General features: G+C 31.9%; 1 protein-coding gene across 2 annotated transcripts in view; it reads left to right on the top strand.

Moving 5' to 3' along the window:
• LOC139905794 (uncharacterized) overlaps window positions 1-22,698 on the top strand; it is a 40,653-nt gene extending 17,955 nt beyond the window's left edge. The window contains exon 2 of one of the 2 annotated variants that reach the window (XM_071889520.1): window positions 21,512-22,698. In XM_071889520.1, the coding sequence (XP_071745621.1) occupies window positions 21,535-22,500 (966 nt within the window). In that variant the 5' untranslated portion in view covers window positions 21,512-21,534 and the 3' untranslated portion in view covers window positions 22,501-22,698. Of the gene's footprint in view, window positions 1-21,500 lie in introns of both variants that reach the window. The other variant, XM_071889521.1, reaches the window with a different exon arrangement.
• The last annotated feature ends 4,122 nt before the right edge of the window (window positions 22,699-26,820 follow it).

Here is a 26,820-nt window from a genome sequence, read left to right as displayed (position 1 = left end):
AATATAAAATGTATAAGCCTCACTTTCCTAATCAATTAAGTTGTGATATATTAAATATGGTCTTATTTGAGGTAATTATATTTTATTTAAATAAGTACCTAATTAAGTATCAATTACAATACAGTTTTGGTTGACTGCACATTTGCTTACCTTTTTTTTTTTCAACGTTTAATTGTATGTTTACTCACGAACTCGCAATATATACATGTATATTTTGTGAATTTCAGTTTGACCACCAAATGAACACTTAAAGGTAATCAAATTCAAATTACTTCGTTACCGAGTTTTGCTGCAATATTAGTACCGTGTATATGCAAACAAACTCTGTCGGACGTTAAACAGTGCATATGCTACAACAAATTTGATTCTTTTCCCCTTCTACAGAGAGTCCCGAGTCTCTTTTATTCTTTTACGTGAACTTTAAAACATTAGATTTTATTTCCATTCTGCATGGAGAACAAAAGCCAAAATATTAACCTTGGTTGCCACCGAAATGTCCCCAAAAGTAGTTAGTATACCAAATATGGTTGGGATACAATTGTTAATTCTGGGACAAGAAATCTTGGCTTCCTTGTTTGTCAAATTTGATTGATGATGACGTAACTGGATCAAACTTAAATGACATCATTTACCAAAGATTGTTCTATGAGACAGCATCCGAAACGAATGCAGCTTTAAGATTTAGGATGGGAGCGAACGTGAATACCAAATTTGGAGATTGTTCCATTTTTATTAAAAAAATTACTTACAGTATTAAAAAAGCTAATTAATGAGCTACCAATCAACCTTTAGAACCTCAATGAAGAGCAAAAGAAAAAAAAAACAGCAGCTGACAAAAAATAGATAGGACTTGTTAATCATTTGGTGAAACCATTGTGTATTATAAATAGAGAAGGGGAAAAACTGCACATATGGTGTGTTGAACTTAACTGCACTTCTTGAAGATGTCAAGCTCGCTATGATATCTATTGAAGTAAGCTTATTTACTTTCGATGCAACGCTATGAATGTGGGAGCTATCATGCCCATGTGCTTTTTGCTAGATGACTGTAGAAAAAAAAATTAGGAACATCGTCATGAAGGAATATTTTCTTTAAATTATGCAAGATGTTTTGACTTTTGAGGTCTTCTTGCATGTAAAATTTGTTCCTTTTCTCATTATTAATTAAAGAACAAAAATAACCTTATTGATCAAATTATTATAAATACACATTTAAGCCCTTTAATAACTTTATACATACATTTAATGATATGAGCAGTTGTTCAAATAAGAATTATAGCCAATTTATTTGTTCCATTACTTTTATAAGACTTTTTGCAAATATTTATTTATTTATAAGTTTAATTAAAAACAAACTTTCACCTTTCTATTTATGATGGGACTAACAGATGGTGTTAAAACTGTTGTTTTATTTTTTGTTCAGGTTTATTTATTTTCATATATCAATATAATATAGGTGTAAAAAGGGTTGAGGCTACTAATTTTTCCTTAGAAATCCAGTAAAAGTTAGATTTTTATAGAATATTATCTTATAGTATGTAAAAAAAAAAAGAAATCGAAAGATATAGTGGTAACCCTGACGATTGGAAAAATGTTTGGAAGAAGAACAGCTTATCTGCAACGACATCCACAGAGGGTGGCATGGACGGGCTGTAGCTCCACAAATTAATAATTTTTTTCATTTTTACTAGAAAATTTAATATTTGATTTATTTTTTTTTCCAAAAAATTTACTATTTGAAATTAATTTATTTTCCCAAAAAATTTAATTTTTCAATTTTTTTTCTAAAAGAATTAATTTTATGTAAATAACTATAGCTAAGCTGCTTTCTTCCAGAACATTCTTAAAAATTTTAGATATATAATATTTATTTTTAAATGCTTACGATTTACAACCCTACTAAACATAAGTAAGGGGTGGTTCATCCAAATGTTCACAAGCCTAGAAAGTTAAGTAAAATCTGCTCCGACTTTATTTATTATCTGGTTTTATTAAATTTTTTTTTTTATAACAATCAACATTATAACATAAATTTGACATTTATCAATAAAATTCCCATTAGCTTAGACCACACATTCACAACGTCCCACTGCCTTCTTGACTTAGTAAAGTCCGGAATGTTTTCCTTATCTCAGTTCTCAGGGATCTTGTGGTGCTGTGAGGACCTTCATTAGAAACTCGTTCAACATTGATCGAGACAAAATAGTCTAAACGGTTCAATTCTGGGAAGTGAGGAGATCAAGAACTCGACGGTACGTACATCCCATTCTCACAATCAAGAAAATCGAGTTTTATTTTGTTGGCGTGACAGGGTCCTCCATCATGCTTCCAGATCCAATGTTGCTGCGGATGCAGAGGAAGATTAATGTGTAGTAGAGCACTTATGTACACCTTGTTTCTGACTTTCAGGCCTTGATTGAAGATGAAGGGCGGAATAAAGTTAGCTTCGCTTTTAACGACGCCAAGAACCATAAATTGGTGCGTGTACTTGGCCTTCATGATCCTAGGAACGTTAAAAAGGACTTTTTGAGAACCATAATTTTGTTCGTCGAGTTGTGCTTTTAGGTTCGACATAAATCATTCTAATCTGAAAGGACCATACAAGATCTTTCACGGGAGGCTTCTGTTTTAGCTTGATCAAAGCCATGTGTCTGGGTGACTCTTTTCTCCCCGTTTGACGGGGTTAGAAGTTGTCCCTTGCGACATAAATAGGTGTGGTACTGTAGGTATTCATTGATGACACGATGGACAGTTGAACAAGACACATTCATAGATTGGCCGGGATTCTTTTCAATTTTTTTCCTCGACAAAGCAGGACTTCGGACGGATTTTGGCCGATTCCTGGTTACTAGACTTTCTTGAAATCATCACCAGTGGTACCTCATCACCCTGCTCGACACGTTTTCTGTATTTAACCAAAAACATGTTATCTACTTTACTATTTAAATTGCCCGATATATATTAAAGTGCACAACGTTTTTTTTTTTTTCTTATTATGTTGCCGAAAAGAAGCACAATTAGAAACTGACGAGGTAAAGTGACGTTAGGACAGGACTTATTGCCATAACCGATTTGTAAGGGGATAGGATGAGGCAAGACGAAATTGCTAATATTTAAAAGAAACTACTCCGTATGTAAGTAGTATGACCAACCAAATAGGTTTCCTCTTAGTTTTTAGCAATAATAGTTATGTATTTGCCAATTCATGGTGTATTTACTATCTTGCCGTTATTTTTCTATAATATTTATATTGGTGTAAGGATATATTTATTGGATTTTTGAAGTGAGAAAGAATATTATGCAGTAGACATACTGTCCTTGAATGTTTAACGTTCAAATTGTGGTTATGCAACCACTATTTAAAGAAGTATTGTATACTGTGTGTAAAAAAAGTAAGTAGACCTTCTAAAAATACAGTTTTAAATAGGTGTTGTTGATTAAATCTTAAAGTTCTGACTATTCTTGAATAGCTTAGATTCTAAATCTTTGATTGATATACATGTTGTAAACAAAATTATATTTATGTCACGATGGGAGGACACCCTTGGACATTATGAAGGCTTTAAATGTCAGGAAGGTAACAGTCTGTCGGGTCAGAATTCGTTTGGCTGATGGAAACAACCTTAAAGACAAACCCACCAAAGTGAATCCTGAAGAAATAATGGAGGCCTTTAAGGTCAACACAATGATGGAGATGTCAGAGTATGCCAAGAAGAATAAGGTGGATCGGTCTACTATAGGCAAAAATTTCCGAAAGGCTGGAGGAAAGTCTACAATGTCCGCTACCTGAATATTCCCGCTATTAATTTCCTGAAGCCCTCCGTTAACCAGCAATGGAGGATAATGAAAAAGACTGCAATGCCAATGTGTGCATGGTGTTCTGGAGGCAGTTGGAGACTGATCATGGCCAGATTCATAATTAATATTCATTTTCTATCTACAACATCATTCTGATCAATGATGAGTATTTTAACGACTACTTAGATGCAAGTCTCAGTACTATTTCTACACCCGGTAGACTTGTCTTGTGACAATGTTTTTTGAATGGATTCAAATGGTGGTGGTTATTAGTGTTGTGTTGCTCTTTATTTATTTGGAATAGTGTATTCTTAGGACCAGTCATATATCTTTGAAACTGTCTGTCTTTGGAACCTGTACTTAAGACTTAAAAAAAACAAGATACAAAATCATTTGCTAGCATTTTGCCAATTCTTCATATCTCTTTGTAAGCATCATAAATGGCTTTTTTGCATTCTAAGGGATAATTGAGGTAGTGATTGAGGCCAATGGAGGCCATATAGAAAATTAATATGCTATTTCAACCAAAAAGTTCGTCGGAAAGCATTTTTTCAGCATCTGAACGAGGCCCAAATTTATTCTAATAGGAGTGCAGGAACCTACATATATAATGTTAACTTATTCTTATCAGTACAACTCCCTCTAACCAATGAGGCATGAGCTTTGTTTAATTATATTAGTTTGAAACAAAGTGACAGAGAGTGGTGCCGTTGAATGGTAATATGAATTAATAAAAACTCTAGGTGAATATTACTCACATAGGGAGTGCAATTAGTTTAAACAACAAGATAAATATTCTCATGCACTATTAAAGGAACCAGAATAAAAAAGATCGACTGCTGTTAAAAATAGGTTTAATATGTGTGTGTCATTTATGCGTGCCTACACCGTTGAACCTAGAAGGCTTCATTTTGTATTTATGCCTTTTTTGTACCTGATCATGCTAAGACGGGGCTGCCAATTTTTGGGGTAAATATAGGGGAGGGCATTTATATATCAAAAAAACAAAAATAGTTTTTTGGAGCTCAAAGAGAATATATAGGGGATTGAGTTATAAGTCAAAAAGTAATTGACGTCTTAAAAAACAACTATACGAATAACTACGTTTCCTAGATTTATTTAAAATAGAAAAAGTTAGGGGCAAAAAAAAAAAAAAAAAAAAAAAAAAAAATAGTGAATATTGGAATTTCATTTTTCATGAGCAAAAAAATATATTTCCTATGAAATATTGGATTTGTAGATAAACAAAGATTGTAGAAATTTTCCTCAGATTCGTTTGCATATGAATTTGACGGATAAAAATTGATGTTTAACTGAAATATCTGTTATTTTCTGGATATTTTTTTATTTTTGTTTTCTTTCGACAATTTTCAATTTCCAGAACATTTTGCTGAATAAATTATAGAATATTTGCAAAAATGAACCAATTATTGCTAATTATTTCAAGGATATTATTCTTTAAAACTTTTTTGTTTTTATATGTACAATATTTTTTGGTAAGTTTGTGTTTCTCTGTACATTGCCAATAAATGTTTTTCCCCACCTTTTCGGAATTTTTGCGAAAAGAATATTTTTTAAATTATCTTTCCAAATTTTGATTTGGCAAGACGGACTTCTTATCTAGACCATTTTTAATGCATATATGTGGTATGTTATTTGAAGTTTATACAATATATTTTTAAATCTCATAAAAATAAATTACATAAATATGTAATATACCAGGGCACTGAAGGGATCTAAGGACTAAGATGAAATGGAACGTCTTATCTCAATGGAGAATGCGCTCGAGAGAAATTATTCTCTTGAACTCAATGTGTGTAGGTTCAAGCCCCAGTCGTTCCTAGGGAAGCAAATATACTTCATGCATATGACCTTCAAAGAAGATTCCTATGTCAAATGGAGTAAATGTAATACAATAATGTTTATTTATACTTAATTAGTGCAACTCCATCTGACCAATCAAAGGAACATTAAAAAAAAAAGAAGAGTAAATAAGTATCATTTCCCGCCCTTTCCTTGTCCTGAGCAACGCCGGGTAACCTTTTACTAATTATTTATGCTTTAAAGGTCTGAATAGAGGGGAATAGAAAGAAAGAATGAAGGAGAAGAGAAGAGATAGAGAGAGGGATGTAGAAAGATAAAGAGGGAGAAAATAAAACGGAAAAGACAGAGAAGAGGATAGAGATATGGACATAGAGAATAAAAATGAGGTTATATGTTGATAAAAACAGGTTCTTAATTACTTCAGAGGCCCAGAAAAATGGCATAGGAATATGCTTGGTTATTTTATAAGTCTACTTGCTAAATTGTAGACTTATCTGTCCGACCATATCCCCTTTCATGTGTGATAACACCAAAAACATACTTATAAATATATACAAGATATGATTTTAAAAAAAGGGAGGGGGGTTAGAAACTTTTAAGTGGGCTCAAGCCCCCTCTCTCCAAAGACGGAGGCTAGTAATACAATTGCAGTATACATTTTTATGTGAATGACGTAACGACTTTTCACTAGGGGCAAGAGTAGAAAAATCGATAGCTGACATATAAAAACATAGGAATTATTGCTGTGGTTCTCAAATCGGGATACGTGTACCCCTTGGGGTACTTGGAGGCACTCCAAGGGGTATTTGAGATTTTGAAAAATATTCTTTGAAAATATCAAGCAAGTGGTATATAACTCAGGGGCGTCTGTAGGAGGGGTGGCTGGAGGGGATGTAGCCCTCCTCAAATTAAGGAAAATTTGGTCTTTACTAGAAAATTTAATGTTTGATTTTTTAAAATTATAAATCCAAGAACCAACCCCCCTCTAAAATATAATCCTGCAGAAGCCCCTTTCACTGAAGCTGGAAATGCATTGTGCTATTAATGGGGTACTAGGATCAAATTAATATAGTGGTACATCACTAAAAAGTTCTGAGAATCAATAATTATTTACTTAGTATGTTAATGTATACCTATTGAGAACAAAAACAAGCCTCATTAGCATAACATGCATGCATTTATAATTGTGCATGATACATAAATACATCATGGTCAGAATAATATACAAGTTTACATTCATTCGAAATGACATCTTCTTCCACATTGAGTGCTCAAATACAGAAGAATTAAAGCCGAAGCAGGAAATACACGAACAACAAGGAATTATTTCAAGGATAACATATATTATATTGTTTATGTAAAAATGGAACTATGTAGAATCAAAGTTTATATTTTATTTATAATTGTAACGATTGTTCTTCGAAAAGGTAACTAACTCCTCTTTGGCTTCTTATAAACTGCAATCCCTTAAGTAAGTAGGTTATGTCGTGATTATACCGAGTGAGGACTCAAACTTTGTATTTGCATTAAATTACAATTTTAATGGTTGTAGATTTTTAAATTTTAATTTTGAAAAAAATCTTAAAAAAAAATAAATTTTTTGTGAATAATTGTTGATTTTCGATACAAATTTCAAAAAAAAAAAGAAATGCTTCAAATTAAATTTTGTATACTGTTTTCCAAAAGAAAAAAAATTTAAATTAAGATTTAAATTTTTTTGTAAATAGCTGTAGATATTTGAATTTTTTTTTCGTCAAAAATAAATTTTTTACAATAGCTTGAGATTTTTTACAAAAAAATTATAAAAACCAAGCCCTACCCCCAAAAATCCTGCAGACGCATTTGCTATAATTCTATGGTTAGACCCATTATTTATATGAATATATTTGCATACTCAAATAACTTCGAAGAGGATAATAATTCAATGTTTTTTAACTTTTTATATTTAAATAAATACAGTTTTTTCTTAACGGATTTAATCAATTTTTAAATCTAATCATGTTTGAAATGTATCTACAAAATAACTTTTACATTCAAGGATATACTTTGCCTCAGGCTCCTTCTTTTGATGATTCCTTTACTATAGGGTGATCTTCTAGGAATCTTTTATTTTTCAAGAGACCTTAAGTAAATATAGTACTAACAAAAGCATAAAATACAAAACAACGAACGAAATACACCTTCATTTGATTAAATTCAGAACTTGTTTTTACAACAATGATTAATTAGTCTAAACGAATCTTATTCAATATAATGAAAACAATGAGAAGAGTTCTTTACACTGGGTCCAGCGATACAACTTCTAAAACCTTCACAGATATACATAATTTGAGGTTGAAACGCATATTAATAATTCCTACTCAGGCATTGAAATTGATTATGCCACTATCATAACCAATTTCATTGATCTAATTCTTTGCGTGATTGGTAATTTTGCAGCTGGTAATTTCGCCTCGAAGAAATACTACCGCATGACATTTTCGGCGCCCCCTTATTTTTTTATATTTTCAGTTTGAACTTTACTGTTGTCTTTCGATCAAATAAATTAAATAGCTAGGAGAAAAAGAAAAAATAAATAAATAAATAATTTATTAATGAAGTAACTTGGAAATAATAACAAAAAAATGACTAGACAATTAGTCTAATACTATCTGGAGGAGTACAAGCTCCAATCAAGCAACTTGCCCAGTGAAGAACATCATTTTTACTGTCCTGTTAATCAACTCATATGAACTTTGTACAATTATAAAGCCATAATATTTGTTGTAGTTGTAATGTTATAACAACATCACGTAGTATTTTAAGCTACCATTCCATTTTGTGATAATATTTGAAATCCCAAAAATTAATGTATCTACCGAACCAGGGGCGTCGGCAGGAGGGAGGGAGTGGACTAGATGGCCTGTAATTAAGGAATTTTTGCTTTTTGTTAAGGATTTATTTTCTAAAAAAATTTGAATTTTGATTTTTTTTCCAAAAACCACAGGGCTCCCACACGCAAAAAAAATAAATGTAATACGGCTGGTGCCCCTGTGAATGTATACAATTCAAAATGAAGGAAGAACAAGGCTTACTATAAAATCCAAAAATCAATGTTTAATAAATGAAAAGTTGAAAAGGATAATGTAATATTTTCCTTTTTTCTTCTTCTCCTAGCTATATAATTAATCTCTTTGAGGCAAAATTACAAGGGGCAAAATTACCGAGGGCGAAAATATAATGTAATTCATAAAAGGTTTGCAGAGCCTAATATAATAACATTTAGATTATAGATCACTGACCAATATTACAGATCCAAGTAATTCACTCTCTCAAACTTCTTGAGGGCAAACATGCTTCTTGTGTGAAGAATGAATATTTAAAATAATAAAGAGGAATAAAAAATAGTTAGAAATTTGAAACACTTGTTGCAACTGTTTCTTTTCTACTGAACCTTGTAAATTTACATTCAATTATTGAGTTTTTTAATTTTTATAAAACTACATCAAACAACAATTCATTTATCCTTTTTTCTTACTGGTGAAAATTAAGGTATCTGACAGTAGGTTTTGTACATGTTTTGTACCTCTGAACACCCCCCCCCCATTGGTAACACTTGTGCGCCAGTCCCTACCCTTGCAGCTGGACTCATGATTATAGACTCGAAATTTGTAATTGAATTTTCTTGAATATTAGTGAAATTATTCAAAGACAAATATGTTTGAAATTAATCATATCTTAAAACTAGAACGTGTTTTAGCCAATCATGAATGCAACTTTGGAAGGGTTCCATTGACTTACTAAATAATTTAGAAGATTTTTTTTCTGTAATAGCAACAGATAGTACATTAAAAACAAACAATTATTGAAAAACAAATTTCTTCATAAGAATAGGGACAACTGAGATGGAGGGCAAACGAAATCGGATGTCAGAGATTCTTGACGCGGGAATGAGCTATGGCAAGATTTCCCACATCGTCCCTTCCTTCAAGTGTCTTATTACTAAGTTTAAAAAGCTGAAAAAAACAAAACATGAGCCTTGAAAGGAAACATAGAAGCCACAAGGCCTAATAACTCAAAATTGATTTGAAGACCATTCCTGGCCATAGTCAATGTTACATCCGCCCTAACCAGACTCTAACCCTTTTGACTTTGAGATCACCTCCCCTAGTAATTTGGATGGCCTTAGGGGTGTCGTGGAGAAGGAGTGGGCTAACAAGTACAGGAAATACGTAAAGAAGACCTGCAACGCCTTCAAACCAAGCATTGTGGCCTGGGGTGAGCACTTTGAGATTTAATTGTACTATAAACTAAACTAAATATTTAAAGTCTCATTGTTTTATTCCTTGTGCTTTTTGAGAATGTTGATAAAGTTGTGCTTAGGAAAAATTGTTCGCGATTTGCAGGGACGCACTGTATTTACGGGTTTGTTGTGAATACTGCCTGTCTCAAACCAACTCTGAGTAATAAAGCCAAAATGAAAAAAGTAATGCAATTGTCGTGGGTCTCCCAGCTATGCAACATTTAGATATTTTTAAAAATAGTTATTGACAATTGTAATTTGTAGTTTCTATTACATATATGAAAGATAGTACTTCAACATTAAGAGTTAATTTATTTCATTGCATGTTTTGTATGCTTTTAAAACAATTTAAGTCTTTGGTCAAATAATTGGTCATGGTCCATTAAATATACTTGAACATCAACCTACAACGTTGAAGATTAAAAGCATATATAAAATACCATTTCAAGTTATTACCAAGGCAAAAAAAACAAAACACAAAACAACAACGAAAAAACAATACTTCAACTAAAAAAACAACAACAGATAAAAATAAAGATGTTACGTCTAGAAAATACACTATGATTACTTCCTACTATTTCGTTACACTTATTTATTTGGTCATATATGATACTATAAAGATCTCGAATGAATGTATGCGTTTAAGTGCTGTGTTAACTTGAGTTAAGTCCAACCGAGTAGAGCCTTCAAGGATTGAATTGAGTCGATATATTAGAAAAATGATGACAAAAAAAGAAGAAACAATTAAGTAGCTACGCATATATTTGTAAAATACAGGTTGTGCAAGTTATCTATGATCCCACTTTGGCACCCTCTCTTGGGCAAACGCGATCACTTAGGCAGCTTCTTTTCTTTTTAGAGAAGTTGTTTTTTAGCTTACATTATTTTGAAAAAAATGGAATCAATTGACAAATTTTTTGTGCAAAATATTTGTGAAAAGCACAGAGCTCTCCGTGGAATCTGCACTGGGAGTGACAATATGACAATTGCTCGAACTCTGAGACTCAGTGAGACGTTAGTTCAAAATGTTAGGAGGAAATTTAAGGCCTGTAAAGGTGATCTTTATCTCGAAAAAAAGACTAAAATGGCTTTAAGACAATTTTGACGATTTCATCTCACCAGACTTTTGACCTCCAAACTCACTGGATCTGAATCTGATAAATTATTTGTTTATTTTGAGCGCAATCAAACAAAAGCCAACCAAACCCCCTGAAACTCAAACGATAAACTTATCATTTTGATCATGAAAGAGTTCCAGAATTTGCCAAGATACCAATTGAAAAAGGCATGCTCGTACTTTCGGCCTCGTATCACGCTTTCAGAATCTGATTTAATTTTATTAATTTGAAAACTGGTATTAGAGAAAATTTTATGTTGAAAACGATCCTTTTCGTGGTACAGATTGCTTGCACACCCAGTACAGTATTGGGCAGTAAAACAAGGACTCGAGAGATGGATTTAGAGATTCAGAGATATCTAAAGTGCTTGGCTGTAAGCGCTTAACAGTGTACCGGATGACCGCGCAAGGCACACCATAAGCTTCCACAAGGTCCTTATCAAGGACCAAAGTATTGGTTGAGGCAGTTAAATACACTATAGAAGGAAGAAGAGGCACGGTGACTGTCAATGTCCTGGCTTGTGATTTTGACAGCAGCCAGACCACTATGCGCCGCTTAATGAAGCACGACTTAAACCTGAATACCTACAAGATAACTTTTTGTAAAGCGTGTAACTCGGTGGTGCATACTCCTCCTAAACAAACCCGGAAAGGAAATACTCTTTGCCTCTCCACACCCCCGACATCCCCCCCGTACGTTTGTATTTGTGGGCAACAAAAATGGAAGCTTGGGATTCATTCTGATAAACAACAAAGGACCAACTGCCATCATCACTGCATAAGCCAACCTAGAGACGAGTTTTGTTAAGAATTGATATGCAAAGTTCTGCACCAGGCTGGAACTCCTATTAAGGCAAAAGCTGGCTATATTGCTTGATAATTAATAAATTAATATATATATTGACTTCTATTTCCTAGGTCAGATGGACTAATTGTAGTAAAAACATGCCTACTTATACCTGATCAGTGCAATTTTATTTGACCAAAATGAAAAAGAAGAAAAAAATGACTCCCCAGTTGAAATGAATCCGTGTGGATAATTGTTTGATTCGACACAACACTAACTACAATTTTAGAGAACTTCATTTGTTTAAAGGATACAAATTAATCCGAAAGTTGAAATAATAATGTGGATTCATAGAACGTTGGAATCTGTTACAAACACTCATATTTTATTCTTTATATTCTTGGACGCCTTCTAGGCCAATCAACTTTTCCCTTACTCCCGATTATAAGTAACACCAGGAAGTAAACTATTCATTCTATTGAAAGTTGTCTGTGTTCAATTGAAAAACAAGTTGTGTAGTATACAATTTGACACTCTTCACGTCAAAAGAGTGAAATTAATATATATATTTTGTGGATTAGTTGTAACTTGAGCAAATATGATGAATATTTATAAATACTTGTAATGAAGATCATGCAAAAGTTGAACATTCTTTAGAATTTATATGGTAAATATATTATTAATGGTGGTATATGTCACTTTATAAGGGTCAACTACCCAGTGTTAAATTAGTCGTAAATATTAAGTTAAGTAAGAAGTTCTGAGCGTTTTTCAGTAGATGTCTTTAGCGATCTATATCTCACAATTAATGTATTGCATACAAAAAATGCTAAAACTATGTTTAAAGGTTAAGTGTATACTTTAAAAAAAGTTCATTCATGATTTTGTGTTTGGTGAAGTCAGTTGTTTGTTACAGGGCATAAATGACAACAGCAATGCATTCGATAGTTCCAACGATTCTGTTCTGGTAATATGGACGTCGAAAATGTCGATAAAATAATGAAAATCGTCGAGTTGAACCGGTATGTGAGTATTTTTTTCATTGTCCAGGATATGAAGATTAGCCAGGCAGCCGTTTGGAACCAACTAAAGCGGATAATACAAAATAAGCTCATTTTATTGTCAAAATAAAGCGAAAAAACGGTCACAACTTTTTATTTCACCTTCTAACATATGGGCTATAAAGTCTCCGTCGTAACAAAAAAACACAAGTTTTTTCCCCCTCATTGTAGGTTTAAAAAAAATTTATTATTCCATATTTTTTCTTCTCTATATGGAGGGAAGTATCACTTTTTAAGGGATTGCTTAGCTTGAACAGTATTTTAGAGAAGGAGTGAAAATTAACGCACGGAATTATTTTTGATCTATTGCTTAGTAAATAAAAAAGTAGCGTCACACTCAGCAGAATAACAGACAAACTAAATAACTAATTGTCATGAAATCTTGACAGCTATCTTTTGAAGGTTCATACTAACTCCATTACATAACAACCAATTAATTTGAAAAATTCAAAATAAAATTATAGCCTCATTGAATAGCAGGTAATTGAAATGACTAATGTAATTAAATGAGGGATCATGAGATGTATAAATTGTAATTTGTAGAATATGATTATACAAGTAACAAAATGTACCAAAATTGGAACCTTCACAAAACATATACCTATATATTAGGGTATAAAATTTAAATGATTGCATTTTTGTAAAGAACGAAAGGTTTTGGAGATTTAAAAGTGTTCATTTTAATGAAAAATACGATTGACAAAATTGAACTATTTAAATATATACTCAGAGGCACCCATATTATACTGACGTCTTCAAAGACCGTCTAAATGATTTTTTTAAGAAGGAGGATGAGGGCAGGACCGTTATAGTCCGAGAGTCTGCCACGGAAGATTTCACCACATAAGGTAAAGAAGGTTTGACTCCCTGACATTACTTATGTCACCTAGAACGTTGCATTTTTTTTTGTCATCCTGACCGCCCCTGCGGGGTCTGGCCTCCAGGCCCCCCTGAACTGTTTTTTTAACCATAAGGTACAAGGGAAAAAATTGTACCAATAGTTTCTTTTATGGTTCCCAACTCTCGCTTGATGTCTTTACAGATGTCAAATACATTTTCATTGGTTGATAGAAATGACTTAAAATGCAGACTTTTCATAGCCAATGCAAATGACTCTTGTACTCTCTTGGAGTGTTTATAGTTCTTTCTTTTGATGAAACCGTTGACAGACCGTTTGTCCAACAATTAACACTCTTTAAGGATGTGAGGTCTGCCTGACTGTTTTTATCACCTTTCCAAAAGCACTGAATAGTACTAACTCAATATGGAACGAGCCTAGTGCAACAAACACTATGTCAAATGTTGTTTGTTCTTCAAACTGAATCTGCTTTACAATAGCAAGATCATACGTCACTGCTTTCGACAGTATTCCACATTCCGCGACAATTTTCAAAGAGCTTTTAATTGTCTCCACAACCGCGGCATTACTAGTTGGTGATTGGTTAATTTAGGGTAGAAACCAAATCTTATGGAGACTGTTATCTTGTGGCATTCTACCCTACTCACATTAGAGTGTCGTCGTTATGACTTACATCGTTCCTCCATAGAATATCTTTCTTCCATGCCTTATCATCTTTCACCATTCCATACTTCTGTCGTCGTGGGTCGTCTAACAGTATCAAATTATAAATTGATAATTTTGGTTTTTTTGGTATGGTGGAATATCCACCCCAGTTGGAACATATGAGCGCCTACGTTTGAAATTAATGGAAGAACATCCATAAGTATAAGAGGGAATTGCAGATCTATAGGTTTCCGTAGTTTTCTATAAAAAAATTCTACAAATCCAGGAGTTAGTAAAAATTTAATTTGTTATGAATATTATACATATCACTTAAATATGATGACCAAGTTGTACAGAAAACCATACTCAGCTTTTAAATCTACACTATCCATGGCAAATGTCTTTGTAATTTTTATATATCCATATAAAGTTTATATTACAACGTGTAATTGAAGATATGGTGAAATGGGATTGTTATAATGTCCTGATAAAGCATTATCAACATTTCTTTTTTAGGGGGTCTGACTTAATTTTTCTATACAGAAATTGGTTAACGGTTCTATTTTATACAATGCCCTGAAATACTACTTCATATACATTGATGCAAGTTTTTTCTATGTATTTTATGGCTTCAAATAAACGGTTAATTCAAAGTCTGTGAAAAAGAGTGTAAGAGTTTGTTGGCTAAACGGTCTATCAACAGTTTCATCAAGGGAAATAACTATAAACGCTCCAAGAGAGTACAAGAGTAATTTACATTGACTATGAAAAGTCTGCATTTTAATTCATTTCTATCAACTAAAGAAAATGCATCTGACATCGGTAATGACATCGAGCGAGAGTTGGCAACCATAAAAGAAACTTTTGTTGCAAGTTTTTTCCATGTACCTTAGGGTCCCCCGTTCCGGACGGTTTGGAGGCCAGACCATGCAGGGGCGGTCAGGCTGACAAAAAAACCAACTCAATGTTCTAGGTGACATAAATAATATCAGGGAGTCAAACCTTCTGTACCTTATCGAGTCAAATCTTGCGGTGCAGGCTCCAGACTATTAAGCTTTGTTGACCATTCTGACAGAATATTTTATAAATAAAAACTTTTTTTTAGAAGAAATTTAAGCTTTTGGGACAAGACTAAATTTGAACTAATCTCTTTTTTTAGATAACAAATTATTTTTTTCTCAAAATAGATGACATATAAATTTTTATAGTCAAAACAAAACAAAAAAAAATAGTGATTAGTGTTGTGTCAGTCCATATTTAAGACTGAAGACTGCATTTGTTCAGTTTAGTCTCGTTCCGATTAGAATTGACCCAGATCCCAGAAAATGTATATCCATCTTATCTTTATACAAGAACCCTATAAATGACCAATTTAGGCAGAAAAAAATATATTTAACAAACTAAAATTACCTGTACCAGGTGAAAAAAAGTGCAAGAGGCCTCAAGCCTTGGCAAAGTTAGTTTTTTGATTGTCCCCAGTAAAAAAGGTCTTTGTACATGGGGATAAAAAGGGACAGTTTACAATGTACATACAATTGTAGTTTTAAGTAACCTTCAATTTGCATAGCTGTAATTTAATGAAATACATATTTTTGTAGGCAAATACAATGCTGAATCTGAAATAAACATGCTCATGATTTATGAAGTGTAATATAAACTATTTATGGAGTTGGTGCAGAAAAACGATCTTCATTTACCAAATTGCAACATAACTGAAGGAGACATCATTCTTTGTACTCAAATTTGATATTTTAAAAACAAATTGGCATTAAATCTTGATGAAACATCATCAAATGGCTTGAAAATTAAAAGAAGATGCTAGATGTTAAACGACTACAAGATCTACATTGACTACATAAGATGAAAAATGCGATCATCTTCTTGAATGTTCCCTCAACCTCATGTTCTTACTCTTGATAACAAGATACTTACTCCTTTGACAACTATCCAAGGCCAGCTTTAGGAAGGGTATTGAAGGTACTTGCCCAAGGCCCGCGCTCTGTTATACAATACAGTGCACCCTGTTTACATGATTTACCCGAGATATTAAACGACTGCAAATCTACATTGACTATTTTAGATGAAAAAGGTCTTTATCTGGTTGAGAGATTCGTCATACGACACACACAAAAGCAGACAGAAAAACTTTGCTTTTTTTAAATGAATGAAAAGTTACATAATTATGCTGTCAATGCTGTCATTTTACAATACCACCTCCTTTCCTCAATTATGAATATATTCCATCTCCCATGATATAATAAACGTACTGATACATACTTTGATTAATGCATAAATCATCTAATTCTATGACATAGAATTAACATTATCTATTCACATATACACTTATTTTTCCAAAAAAAAAGTAATTTGAAATACAAGATCCATGCCCATAATGCTTTTAGTCAAATATTTTTCTTCTTCTTTGTTAGTTATAGATAAACTGTCATGTTAGATTTGACTCGAACCAAGAAACTGCGTCTGTGTTTCTGTTGTTGCTTAAAATATGAAATAGAGCATGAACAAGAAGAAATACTTAAACTTAAAGAAATATCACATTGTTACCTTTATTGTATCACACAACCTTTCATACGAAAAGAAAAAAGGCCCAAAATCAGTCGGTAATAAACCAGTGATCCCAACTGTGGAAGTATTATTCAATAATTATTGGGAATTTTTCACAGCTAACAAAGAGTTTATTATAATTCAACCAATCAATGTTCAAAAGACTGATTTGGAGAAAAGGAGCAGAAAAATCGACAGCTAACGACCAAATACCCCGTTTATTTTTGTGTCAGTGAGGTAACGCTGTGCCTCTTACGGCTGCTTGTAAGTTATCTAATGATACGTCATGAAGGCTATGCTTTTTCTTTGTTAGAATCTGAGGATTTTTTATTTATTTTCCAAAGCTGTTATCATTATTTTTTAATTCTTGAGGAGGGAACATCTATGTATATTGTAATAAAAAAGGGATAATAATAATGAGAGTTTGCTCAGGAGTTATGTGTGTAAGCAGGGATACAACTCAGAATATTAAAATATCCCTAGATTCCTCAAAATCCCAAGAACCAACACTGAAATATGAAGAAAATAATAAAAGTTTACAGAATATCAATACAATTTGACATTCCCCTTGAATCAGTTATATTTCATATTCTTTTTCACCTTGAACAATATCTCCTGCTAAATGTATATAATCATTTTTTTTTAAAATTTTTTTCATTGATTTGAAGCCTATCTTTATGTCATTGATGACTTTATCCAATTCAAGTTTCATTATTAAGGCTATAGGAGGCGACAGTTCGAACATGTTCCACCGTTCTTTCTAACATATTATTTAGCTACAGGTAAAATTAGACGAAACAAGAACGAGTTCTGAAGGAATTGAAAACCACTAAACGAGTTGTAAACTCTAAACATTTTAGATAAACGAAATTTAAATAAATAATTAATATAATTATTTGAAATTAATTAATTATTGACCCAAAATTTCAGCATTTCAATATAAAGCATCCCAAAGTAACGTCAATGTCTAAAGATCTTGGGATAAATCATAGATAGATACGGATTGGGGTTGTTTTTATTTCCTTTCTCTCATCTAATAATCTAATTCTTGGGTCTTGACGAGGTTGAAGAGGCCCAAACTATTAAATAAAGGAATCCAGGACGACAAAGAGAAATGATGAGAGAAGAGACGTGGATGAATAAGGCAACGATGTAATTTAATAAGAACACGTATATGTTCTTAATAATAAATAATTATTACTAGTCTGAGATATATACAACAATGTCAAAGTTATTTATACTGTAAAACACACACACAGTACTTACACATAGACAAAGTATTGATTAAATAATAATAATAACAAGAACAATCAGATGAAAAGGTTTTGACTTTTTATTTGTGTTATGTATTCGTGACGAATACATAACACAAATAAAAAATCATGACAGCTAAGCTGTTTGTTATGTATAATTTACCTATGAGTAAAATATTAATTGATATCTCAGACTGGTCGCCATTTTCTATTTATTCTAGTCTCTTATTTCTAGTTAAAAGAGAGGTACACACACTACTAAAATACAGAGTTCTCCTCCCAAATATTCTTCAAATTGTTGGGAATACCACTTCCATATTCGATTTCTTTTTTTGGCACATTGGTAGGATATATTTTAAGCATAATTCATTACATGTAAAACTCTTAGAAACAAGGTGTACATTTCTAAACGCGTAAAGATGTTTACAAGTTTGATAGATGTGGAAACTCACCGTTACACATTTTTTTTATGAAGCCTCTTGCTTCCAGAACAAATAATAATATCTATGAACAACAACGCCTTTTTGTCTTTTGGAGAATATATCATTTTGTTACAATGACTAAGATGATCCTAAATGTATATGCATATATAGTCATATTTTCCCATACAGTTTACAATGATTTTCCCCATTATGTGAGCCTAATACAAAGGAACAGAGAAAAATATGATGAATTGATTTATACAATTTATGCAATTAACTATTAAGATAGATTATAGTCCTTCTATTAGCATAAATAACTTCTTTCTTCTGGGTGTCTTGTAATATTTTAATGTAGTATATATCAGAAGAGATGTTTTCGATTCCATATACATAAAGTATATTTGGTTGAGCCATAGTCTCATATGAAATTGAATTTAATGGTAGATTTATCATCATTTATGACAAAACATTTTAACAAATAATGGTGGAAAAAACATCATCCAAACATGAAAATAGATCTATTTTTTTAACCACCATTTGGAATAAAATGCTTGGTCATGTACCTAACCAAATACATGTGGATTGATTTAAGTAGTACCAAAACAAGATTGATCCTTTGCGCGAAAGATGATGCACATAGTCAATATGTTTTTAGAAAATACATTCTCCAAAATAAAAGAAACCAAAAACAGCTTAGCTACCATGATGTTTAATAGATCAGCTCCAAGCATTTGTGAGATAAATGGAATAAACAGATATCGCACTCCGTATAAAGTAGAGACATATAGCCTGGAATTACTTCCATGTTGATCCCCAATTCTACTTCGAGTCCAACAAGGACTTACAATTATAATCCTTGAGCAAACTCTCATTGTAACTTTCATTCATGTACACACACACAGGCTAATACTTTATACACAGATGTTCCCTTCTCAACAATTAAATAATAATGATAATAGCTTTAGAAAATAAAATTCGGATAACAACTTCCAAAAGTATTGTACGCTTTCTAGATCATATTTTATACAATTCTATGTATACATCATGAGGTAAAATAATAACTAACAACTAACTCACAAACAACATAGAAATTTACAGTATATTTCGTTGTCAGCTGTCGACATTTCTGCTTCTTTCCCTCGCCAGTGTTTTTAACGTTGATTGGTTGAATTGGAATTAGCTCATGTTGAGGTGGTTTGCACAATTTTCAAGAATTATTGAATGATCATTCCATAGTTGGGAAGAATTGCCCCAGAATTGGCTATCTACCAACTGATTTAGGGGATTTTCTCTCTTTAAAAAAAAAGGTTACGTGATAAAATAAAGGTAACGTTCTGCTAACATTGGTAGTTCAGAAGTAACATCTAAGAGCTTAGAAAATCTCATGTTAACAGGTCGAATGTTTTGCTAGTTATTTTTAGCTTTAGAAAAGCCAGACTGAAACTACTCCATTAGCATGGAGGAAGATAATTCAATGCATTTATTAAAGAATACGCCATTATAGTTTTACTAAACTATCATATTATGTTTTGCCTGTTATATTATGTATACAAAAGAAATGAGCTAAGAATTATTTATGATGACATTACCGAAATAGTTTCATTTCCTTTAGGAAGAATCTTTTTTCAAATATATATTCGACTATTAACAGCTCATTTGAAGTAAATTAAACTTTGTTCAAAGTTTCTCTTCTTTAGTCGGATGATTATAATCTTAAATATTAGGAGGAGTAATCTTGATAAGGGTGAGACACTGGATGTAGGTACACGTAATTCTAAGAAACTCTAACATTATAATACAAAAAAAAAAAAAAAAAAAAGAGTCATTTTTAATCAAACTTTTTCTTCAGTCTTATAGTATTATAAAAGTTAATATTTCTTTTATGATATCAAAATATTTGTCATTTGTTTCGTTAATTTAATTTATATAATTTGACAACTCACTATGTGCTTATTTACTTTAAAAATCAATCAATAACAAAGGAGGAAAAATACAAAGTCATATATGAATTTATCAAAGTCATTTTTGAACTTGAAAATTGCATAATATGATTTCCACTGTTTTTATTTTTGTTTTTTAAGTTCGATGAAGGAAAATTTGGAAATGTCCCTATAAGCTATTATTTCACAAGAATATTTTTCTATGTATATTATAAGTGTAAGTATAATTAGGTAATTCGTCATATGTAACATATGTGAACCGTCTTCTAAAAATAATTAATGATGTTGAGCCCTACGAAATACATAATATATATACAAGAATGAAGTCCTGGAGCAAGGACCACTCTTTTATACATAAACTTACCTCGTTAATCTCACATTATCCATTGAATTTTGTAAACAGCTGTCGATTTTTTCCTTCTTTTCTCATAATCAGTATTCTAAATAAAAATTACAACTACATTAATGATGATTGATTTTTTAAAAAGAATAAGATTCTTTAGTATGCTTTGAACTTTGATCCCTTGAATCCTCTCCCTTTCACGCTTTCCCAAATGATAACATTTTGAAATATATATAATTTGTCTGAATATATGGTTTGATTCAGGAAAAAGTTTTTTTAAATTTGATTTAATTTTTGCATTTCTTTATAAATAAATAAAAACGAAGGCCCCCTTAAAAAAAATTATATATATAATCTTACGGAAACCCATGCAAATAGTCGTAAAAAATGAAATTTAGGCTTTAAACTATAGTTAACATTTTTGGGTATCTCAATTCATTCCGGATACTTCCATTCAAACCATATAATTGACTGAAATATTGAGTTGTATGTATATACTATGACATAAAAAATAAATTGCACATATTTCCTTTTTTTATTTTTGTTCAAAAATGTTTTTGTGTTGATTTATTGCAGATGTATATTACGATAAACATATAATACTTAGTATATTTACAGGGAATCTCTACAAAAATGAGTCAATGATCAAGGAAATTATGCTTCAACGAATACTTCTATTAATTCTTGGATCACTCAGTGTAGTACACACAATTATCGATGAAGATGCTCGAGAAATCCCTCTGTTATTATCCCCAATGGATGGAGAAGGGAAGTCCCTTCCTCGCAAGGGTGATTGGCAACTTCAAGACGACAATCATGATAACTTTAAAAATGTAGATGAAGTCTACTTGGGCGTTGAGTCCATCAAGGTTCTCCCGTCTCCAAAAAATCTTGAGTCACACATAGGGGAAGGTGGCCCTCAGTCCAAGGGTCTTCCGGAGGAAATTAACGAGCAAATAAATGCGATCAAGGATCCCCTTGTGTTTTCAGATTTCTTTCCTTTTCCTCCAAGTGATTTTCATATTAAAATTGAGAAAATGAAAGAGGATTTCGGGGATATTCACTTGAATTCAAAAAGTGTCATCAAGAATCCTTCTCCTCGTAGTGGGGTGAATAAATACAAGAACAGCAGAGTTACTTTAAATACCACTCAATCCTACAGTTCCAATGCCATTATCCCAATCAGCCCTCGACCCTTTTATCCAAGTTGGCCTATTCAAGACGAACCCACTCGCTATGAAAAGGGCAATAAAGCCATCACGGAACTAGGAAAACCTCGATCCACTTCCCTCTCCGATTTTAATGCTATTCTCTTTATGAAAACAAAGAGTCCCATTACTATCGTGGAAGCACCTAATTTGGCAGTTATTGGACAGACAGTTCCAAGGTACAGAGCTCCCCAACATCAGCAGTACCAATATCCCCGTCATTCTAAAAATAAATCAAAAGTAAAAAAGAACCCTAGAAAAAGATTCCGACTCTTTCGATCCCGCTATCCAACACGGCGGAATAACTTTTTTGCTGCTGAAGGAATCTTCTCGAGGGCATTCAATAGAAGAAGGAATCCAAGACATATTTTCTTGCCAGTGAACGGCAACTTTGGCTGAGAGAGTAGATAGAACTTATATCAATTAATTTGCGTACATACATACATATTGTACAAAAAATAGACATTATACGCAGTCATTTGAGATTCAGTAATTAAATAATTATCATTTTGTATCATTTTAAATAAATTTGTTCAGTTATGATGTAATAACCATTTAATGGAAGGACAAAATAAAGTTGATTCTTATTTCTTTTTATTCGTTAAAAAATAAATTTATTGAGAGTTTAATCGACTTGACATTATCCTTCTTACAATGTGATTAATCGACAGTTTTCAGTTTGTCTATTTGAAAAAATATATTTTTGGAAAAAAAATTGAAAAAATATATTTTTTGAAAAAAAATGGAAAAATTAAATTAAATTTGAAATATTAAATTTTTTGGAAAAAAAATCAATAATTAAATTTAAAATAATACATTTATTGAAAAAAATAATCAAATAATACATTTTCTAGTAGAAACAAAAAATTCCTTAATTGGAGGGAGTCTACAAACCCTCCAGGCCACCCCCTGCGGACACCCCTGCTTCTATATATTCTTGGGCCCTGTGAATTTTTTGTTCATTATGTCATGTTTTTTCGCATTTCGTACAGCAACATAACTGACTTTTTCCAAAAGGCAACAAAACATGTTTAATATACATTGTTATTGTTTAATAATGATAGTACATAGTTAAAGTTTTACAAAATTTTGAAATTCATATCAGATAGGTTACATCCCCGATTGGCCATACACTGACCCTGTGTGATTCCTCAATTTTTTTGTTTCTCTTTGAGTTAGTTTTTATTAAGAGTTTTTAAAGAGATATTTATTTTTATACAAAAAGATAAGTATTTTAATTAACATTTTTTATATTATAGTTGTTAATAATTAGTTGATAATAAATTGATAAATAACCGATTCCATAAAGGCATTTCGGAAGGTTTATTTTTCCGTAAAAAAATACGGTCCTAATTACCCGATTTGACGAATTTAAATTTCTTGCATGATAGGAAATCCAATGACATCTATTTTACCATTATAAGTGGGGTTATTGGCGTTTAAAGAATTTTGCAAATCTCAAATTATGAAAATGAATAGAAAAAATCGTGTTATGTATATTAGAAATTGAAGCAATTAACATATTTTTATGCACTACATCAATAAAAACTCTAGACCAAAATTGCAATTAGTTTAATTCTGAATGAATATTATGTCAAATCATTTTTGGCAATATTTATTTTCGACTGTAAACGCACGTTCCTCACTACTCCAACGTATGATAAAGACTGACTGTAATTCCAAGAAAACTTTAGAATCCCGGTTCCAGAATGAAATAACGCCCACATCTTTACTACTTGTACAGCCTGATTGCCATACATTATAAAAAAGGAGGTTATGTTGAGGTGCCCAGTATTATATTTCCTCCCGTCTTCTTCACATATAGGTTAGGAATGTCATTATTTCTTCAAGAAAAGAAAATATTCATTTTAGTCAGACGAGACATTAAAAGATGGTTTTATTTTGTTTTGATCTCATAATCGTCATGCAAAAACATTTAATGACGATGACATTTCGTCTATTCTTAAACATTGAGTCAAGACACAAAATAAAGATCATATCTTGTCAAGGATGTATAGAGCGTTTTCACATATTGATCTAGTCGTACATTTTAAGGAACTATACGACCAAATTGTACAACAATTAAAACCCTTTTTTATGCAATTTATGACATCAGTGAAAACGCTCTACCGAGTGGTCCATTAAAATTTGAACAGTTTGAATTTTAAACTTCAAATACATATAATCTTTTTAATTAACAATTGAATTTCAAGGAAATTAATTTTATGAATAAATGTGTGTTTTGTTGGACTCAAGAGTAATATTGAAGATCGACATCAGAGTAATTATTGACAATATGCTAGTTTATTTCCTTCTTCCCTCCTTCCTTGTCACAGCTGATTGTAACTGATCTAATGAAACTTCATGACAGTAATACTGCTCTCTTCTAAAACATTCTTCAAATTTTCAGGGTTACCATATTGTTTTTCATTTTCTTTTCTTTTATATAAAACGCCCAAAATACATGCGTTTTTCATAACTAGTGCCAGAGGACTGACACATTTAAAAAGGTACTATACTATACTGGTTTTGGAACCGGTACTTTCTCCTCCATTATGGTGTAAGAAATTGTCTCGGGAAGGACGAAGCCACTCAAATTTCTAACCCTCTCCTTCAACCATCCCCCACAAAACTGTCCTTTATAGAAAGTAATGAATAAAAATGTTCGTTTATATATATATAAATCATCAAATTTCTGAGTTAACATCCAAATACAACAAAACCCTACGGATGCCCTTGTGAGTACGTTCAAATTCACCTTAACGACATTTTTGTTTTATACTAATGAGAAAATTAATGAAATCAACTGTCCTCATTTTGCTGCGCAAACCTGTATATTGTTTCCGGAACCGATACATAGCACTACCAACTTATTTTCAGTTTGTTTTTCTTTCTTCCTTTCTTTTTTTGGAAGAAAGGTTGTCAAAAAGTTAGTTTCAAATGATTCCTTGTCTTCGTGAAAAAAAAATTCCACAAAAGATGTAGCTTTTTTTTATTTCTCAGATGAAGTTATCCTTTTCTCCTCATCACTATAAATGTTAAACTATCAAATATCGTTCATTTCAACATATGTCAAACGATAATTAATCAAATAATTTTCAAATTGCCAGTCTACCAATCTTCCACAAATTTAAAGTCTCATAAAATTTAAGACTTATAATCATCCTCTTAACTTAGTACCTAACTTAGCATCTCATATCTACGGTATCGATCTTCAATTTTACTCCTAGCCTAATATAGACTTACACTTAAAACTCTGCAAAGAAGCTCAGTGTTAATATTCGCCTTTCATGCCCTTAATACTTATATGTTGTCCACGTCGCTACCTCTATTGTATCACGCAACCTTTCCTCCAAAAATAAACTGACAAAAAGGCCCAAAATCAATTTGTAATTAGCTTGTTATTCCCGACTATGGAATTATTATTCAATCATTGTTGTTAAATCATTCACAGCTTGAATGAATGTAATTCTAATTCAACCAATCAACGTACAGAAAACTGGTTGTAAGAAAAGAAGCAGACACATCGACAGTTGACAAAATGCAGGGCAAATTTTTTGTGGCTTCAGAAACTTTTAGGGGAGTCAAGTTTCCCCCAGGGGTTCATACCCCTACTGACTCTAAGCAATGCCAAGTACTCCCCCTAGCTAGCAATTTAATGCTCTTTAATTTAATAACAACATATTTAAATACTTTTTAACAAACCTAATATCGCGTCAAAAAGGAATATTTCTAGACTAAAAAAAATAATAATAATAATATTATATATATATGTTCTCATGATCAAGTTACAATTATTTAATACTTATTCGTGTCCTCCTTTATCCTACTCATGATATAATTTTGAATTTCTCAATGATCATCAAGATATGGATATGCCATTTAATTCCTATATTTCGATTATTGTTACATTGTTTGTATGACTATTTTCTCGTTTGAATTGTTTGACAGTGTGGATATTCTGTTTTCACAATTTTTATCATAAATTGCAAAATTAAAACTAAACCATGTCTCATTCTTATATATATATATATAATATGTTGTGAGTTAATACAAAAACCATATTTAACAAAATCAAGAAATATAGAAATCGGGGCTCTCAAATCAAAAGCAAGTAAAATGGAGTTTCCTCAAAACTAAGCATGGATTACTTTTGTATTCTTTGACCAATTATTATTGTCAATTTCTATAAAAAAATTATTCTTATGAACCTTCCGGAGGCGCCGAAAATTGCACTTCAAGTAGCCAAAATAGATCATCCCAATTAAAAAATGACAGATTTTATTAAAAAGGGGCGATGTCGGAGCCAATATAAGTATCTTAGATAAAATACAGGTTCTTTAACAATAGCAAACATTCTTGGGTATCTTAACTCATCCCAAAAATTTCAATACAGAGACTACAATTGGCTAAACTGGTATGCTTATGAATTATTGAGATGTAATCTGTATAAAGGGCGGACACGATAAATCCGGAATAACTTTAAGGGTTAATTATGAGACTTGTGTAATAGATGGAAAGTAATGTAAAATGATTATTCATAATGAAAACCTTTATTATCGACCACGGTCTGTACAGGGCGCCTGAAGGCCTTGCATGCTTTATTACATTGCGCATATCCATATCCTTCATTGTATTAATGATTGAGGCCTTCGAGACATCAACTGAGGCATAATGATTCCTGCAGGTGATCCTCTCTACCATGCTCTACAGGTAAAA

The sequence above is a fragment of the Lepeophtheirus salmonis genome, chromosome 6 (assembly GCF_016086655.4).
Source record: "Lepeophtheirus salmonis chromosome 6, UVic_Lsal_1.4, whole genome shotgun sequence".
Lineage (NCBI taxonomy): Eukaryota > Metazoa > Arthropoda > Copepoda > Siphonostomatoida > Caligidae > Lepeophtheirus > Lepeophtheirus salmonis.
Note: the sequence above shows the minus strand (reverse complement) of the source record. Positions and strands in the feature narration are given on the sequence as shown.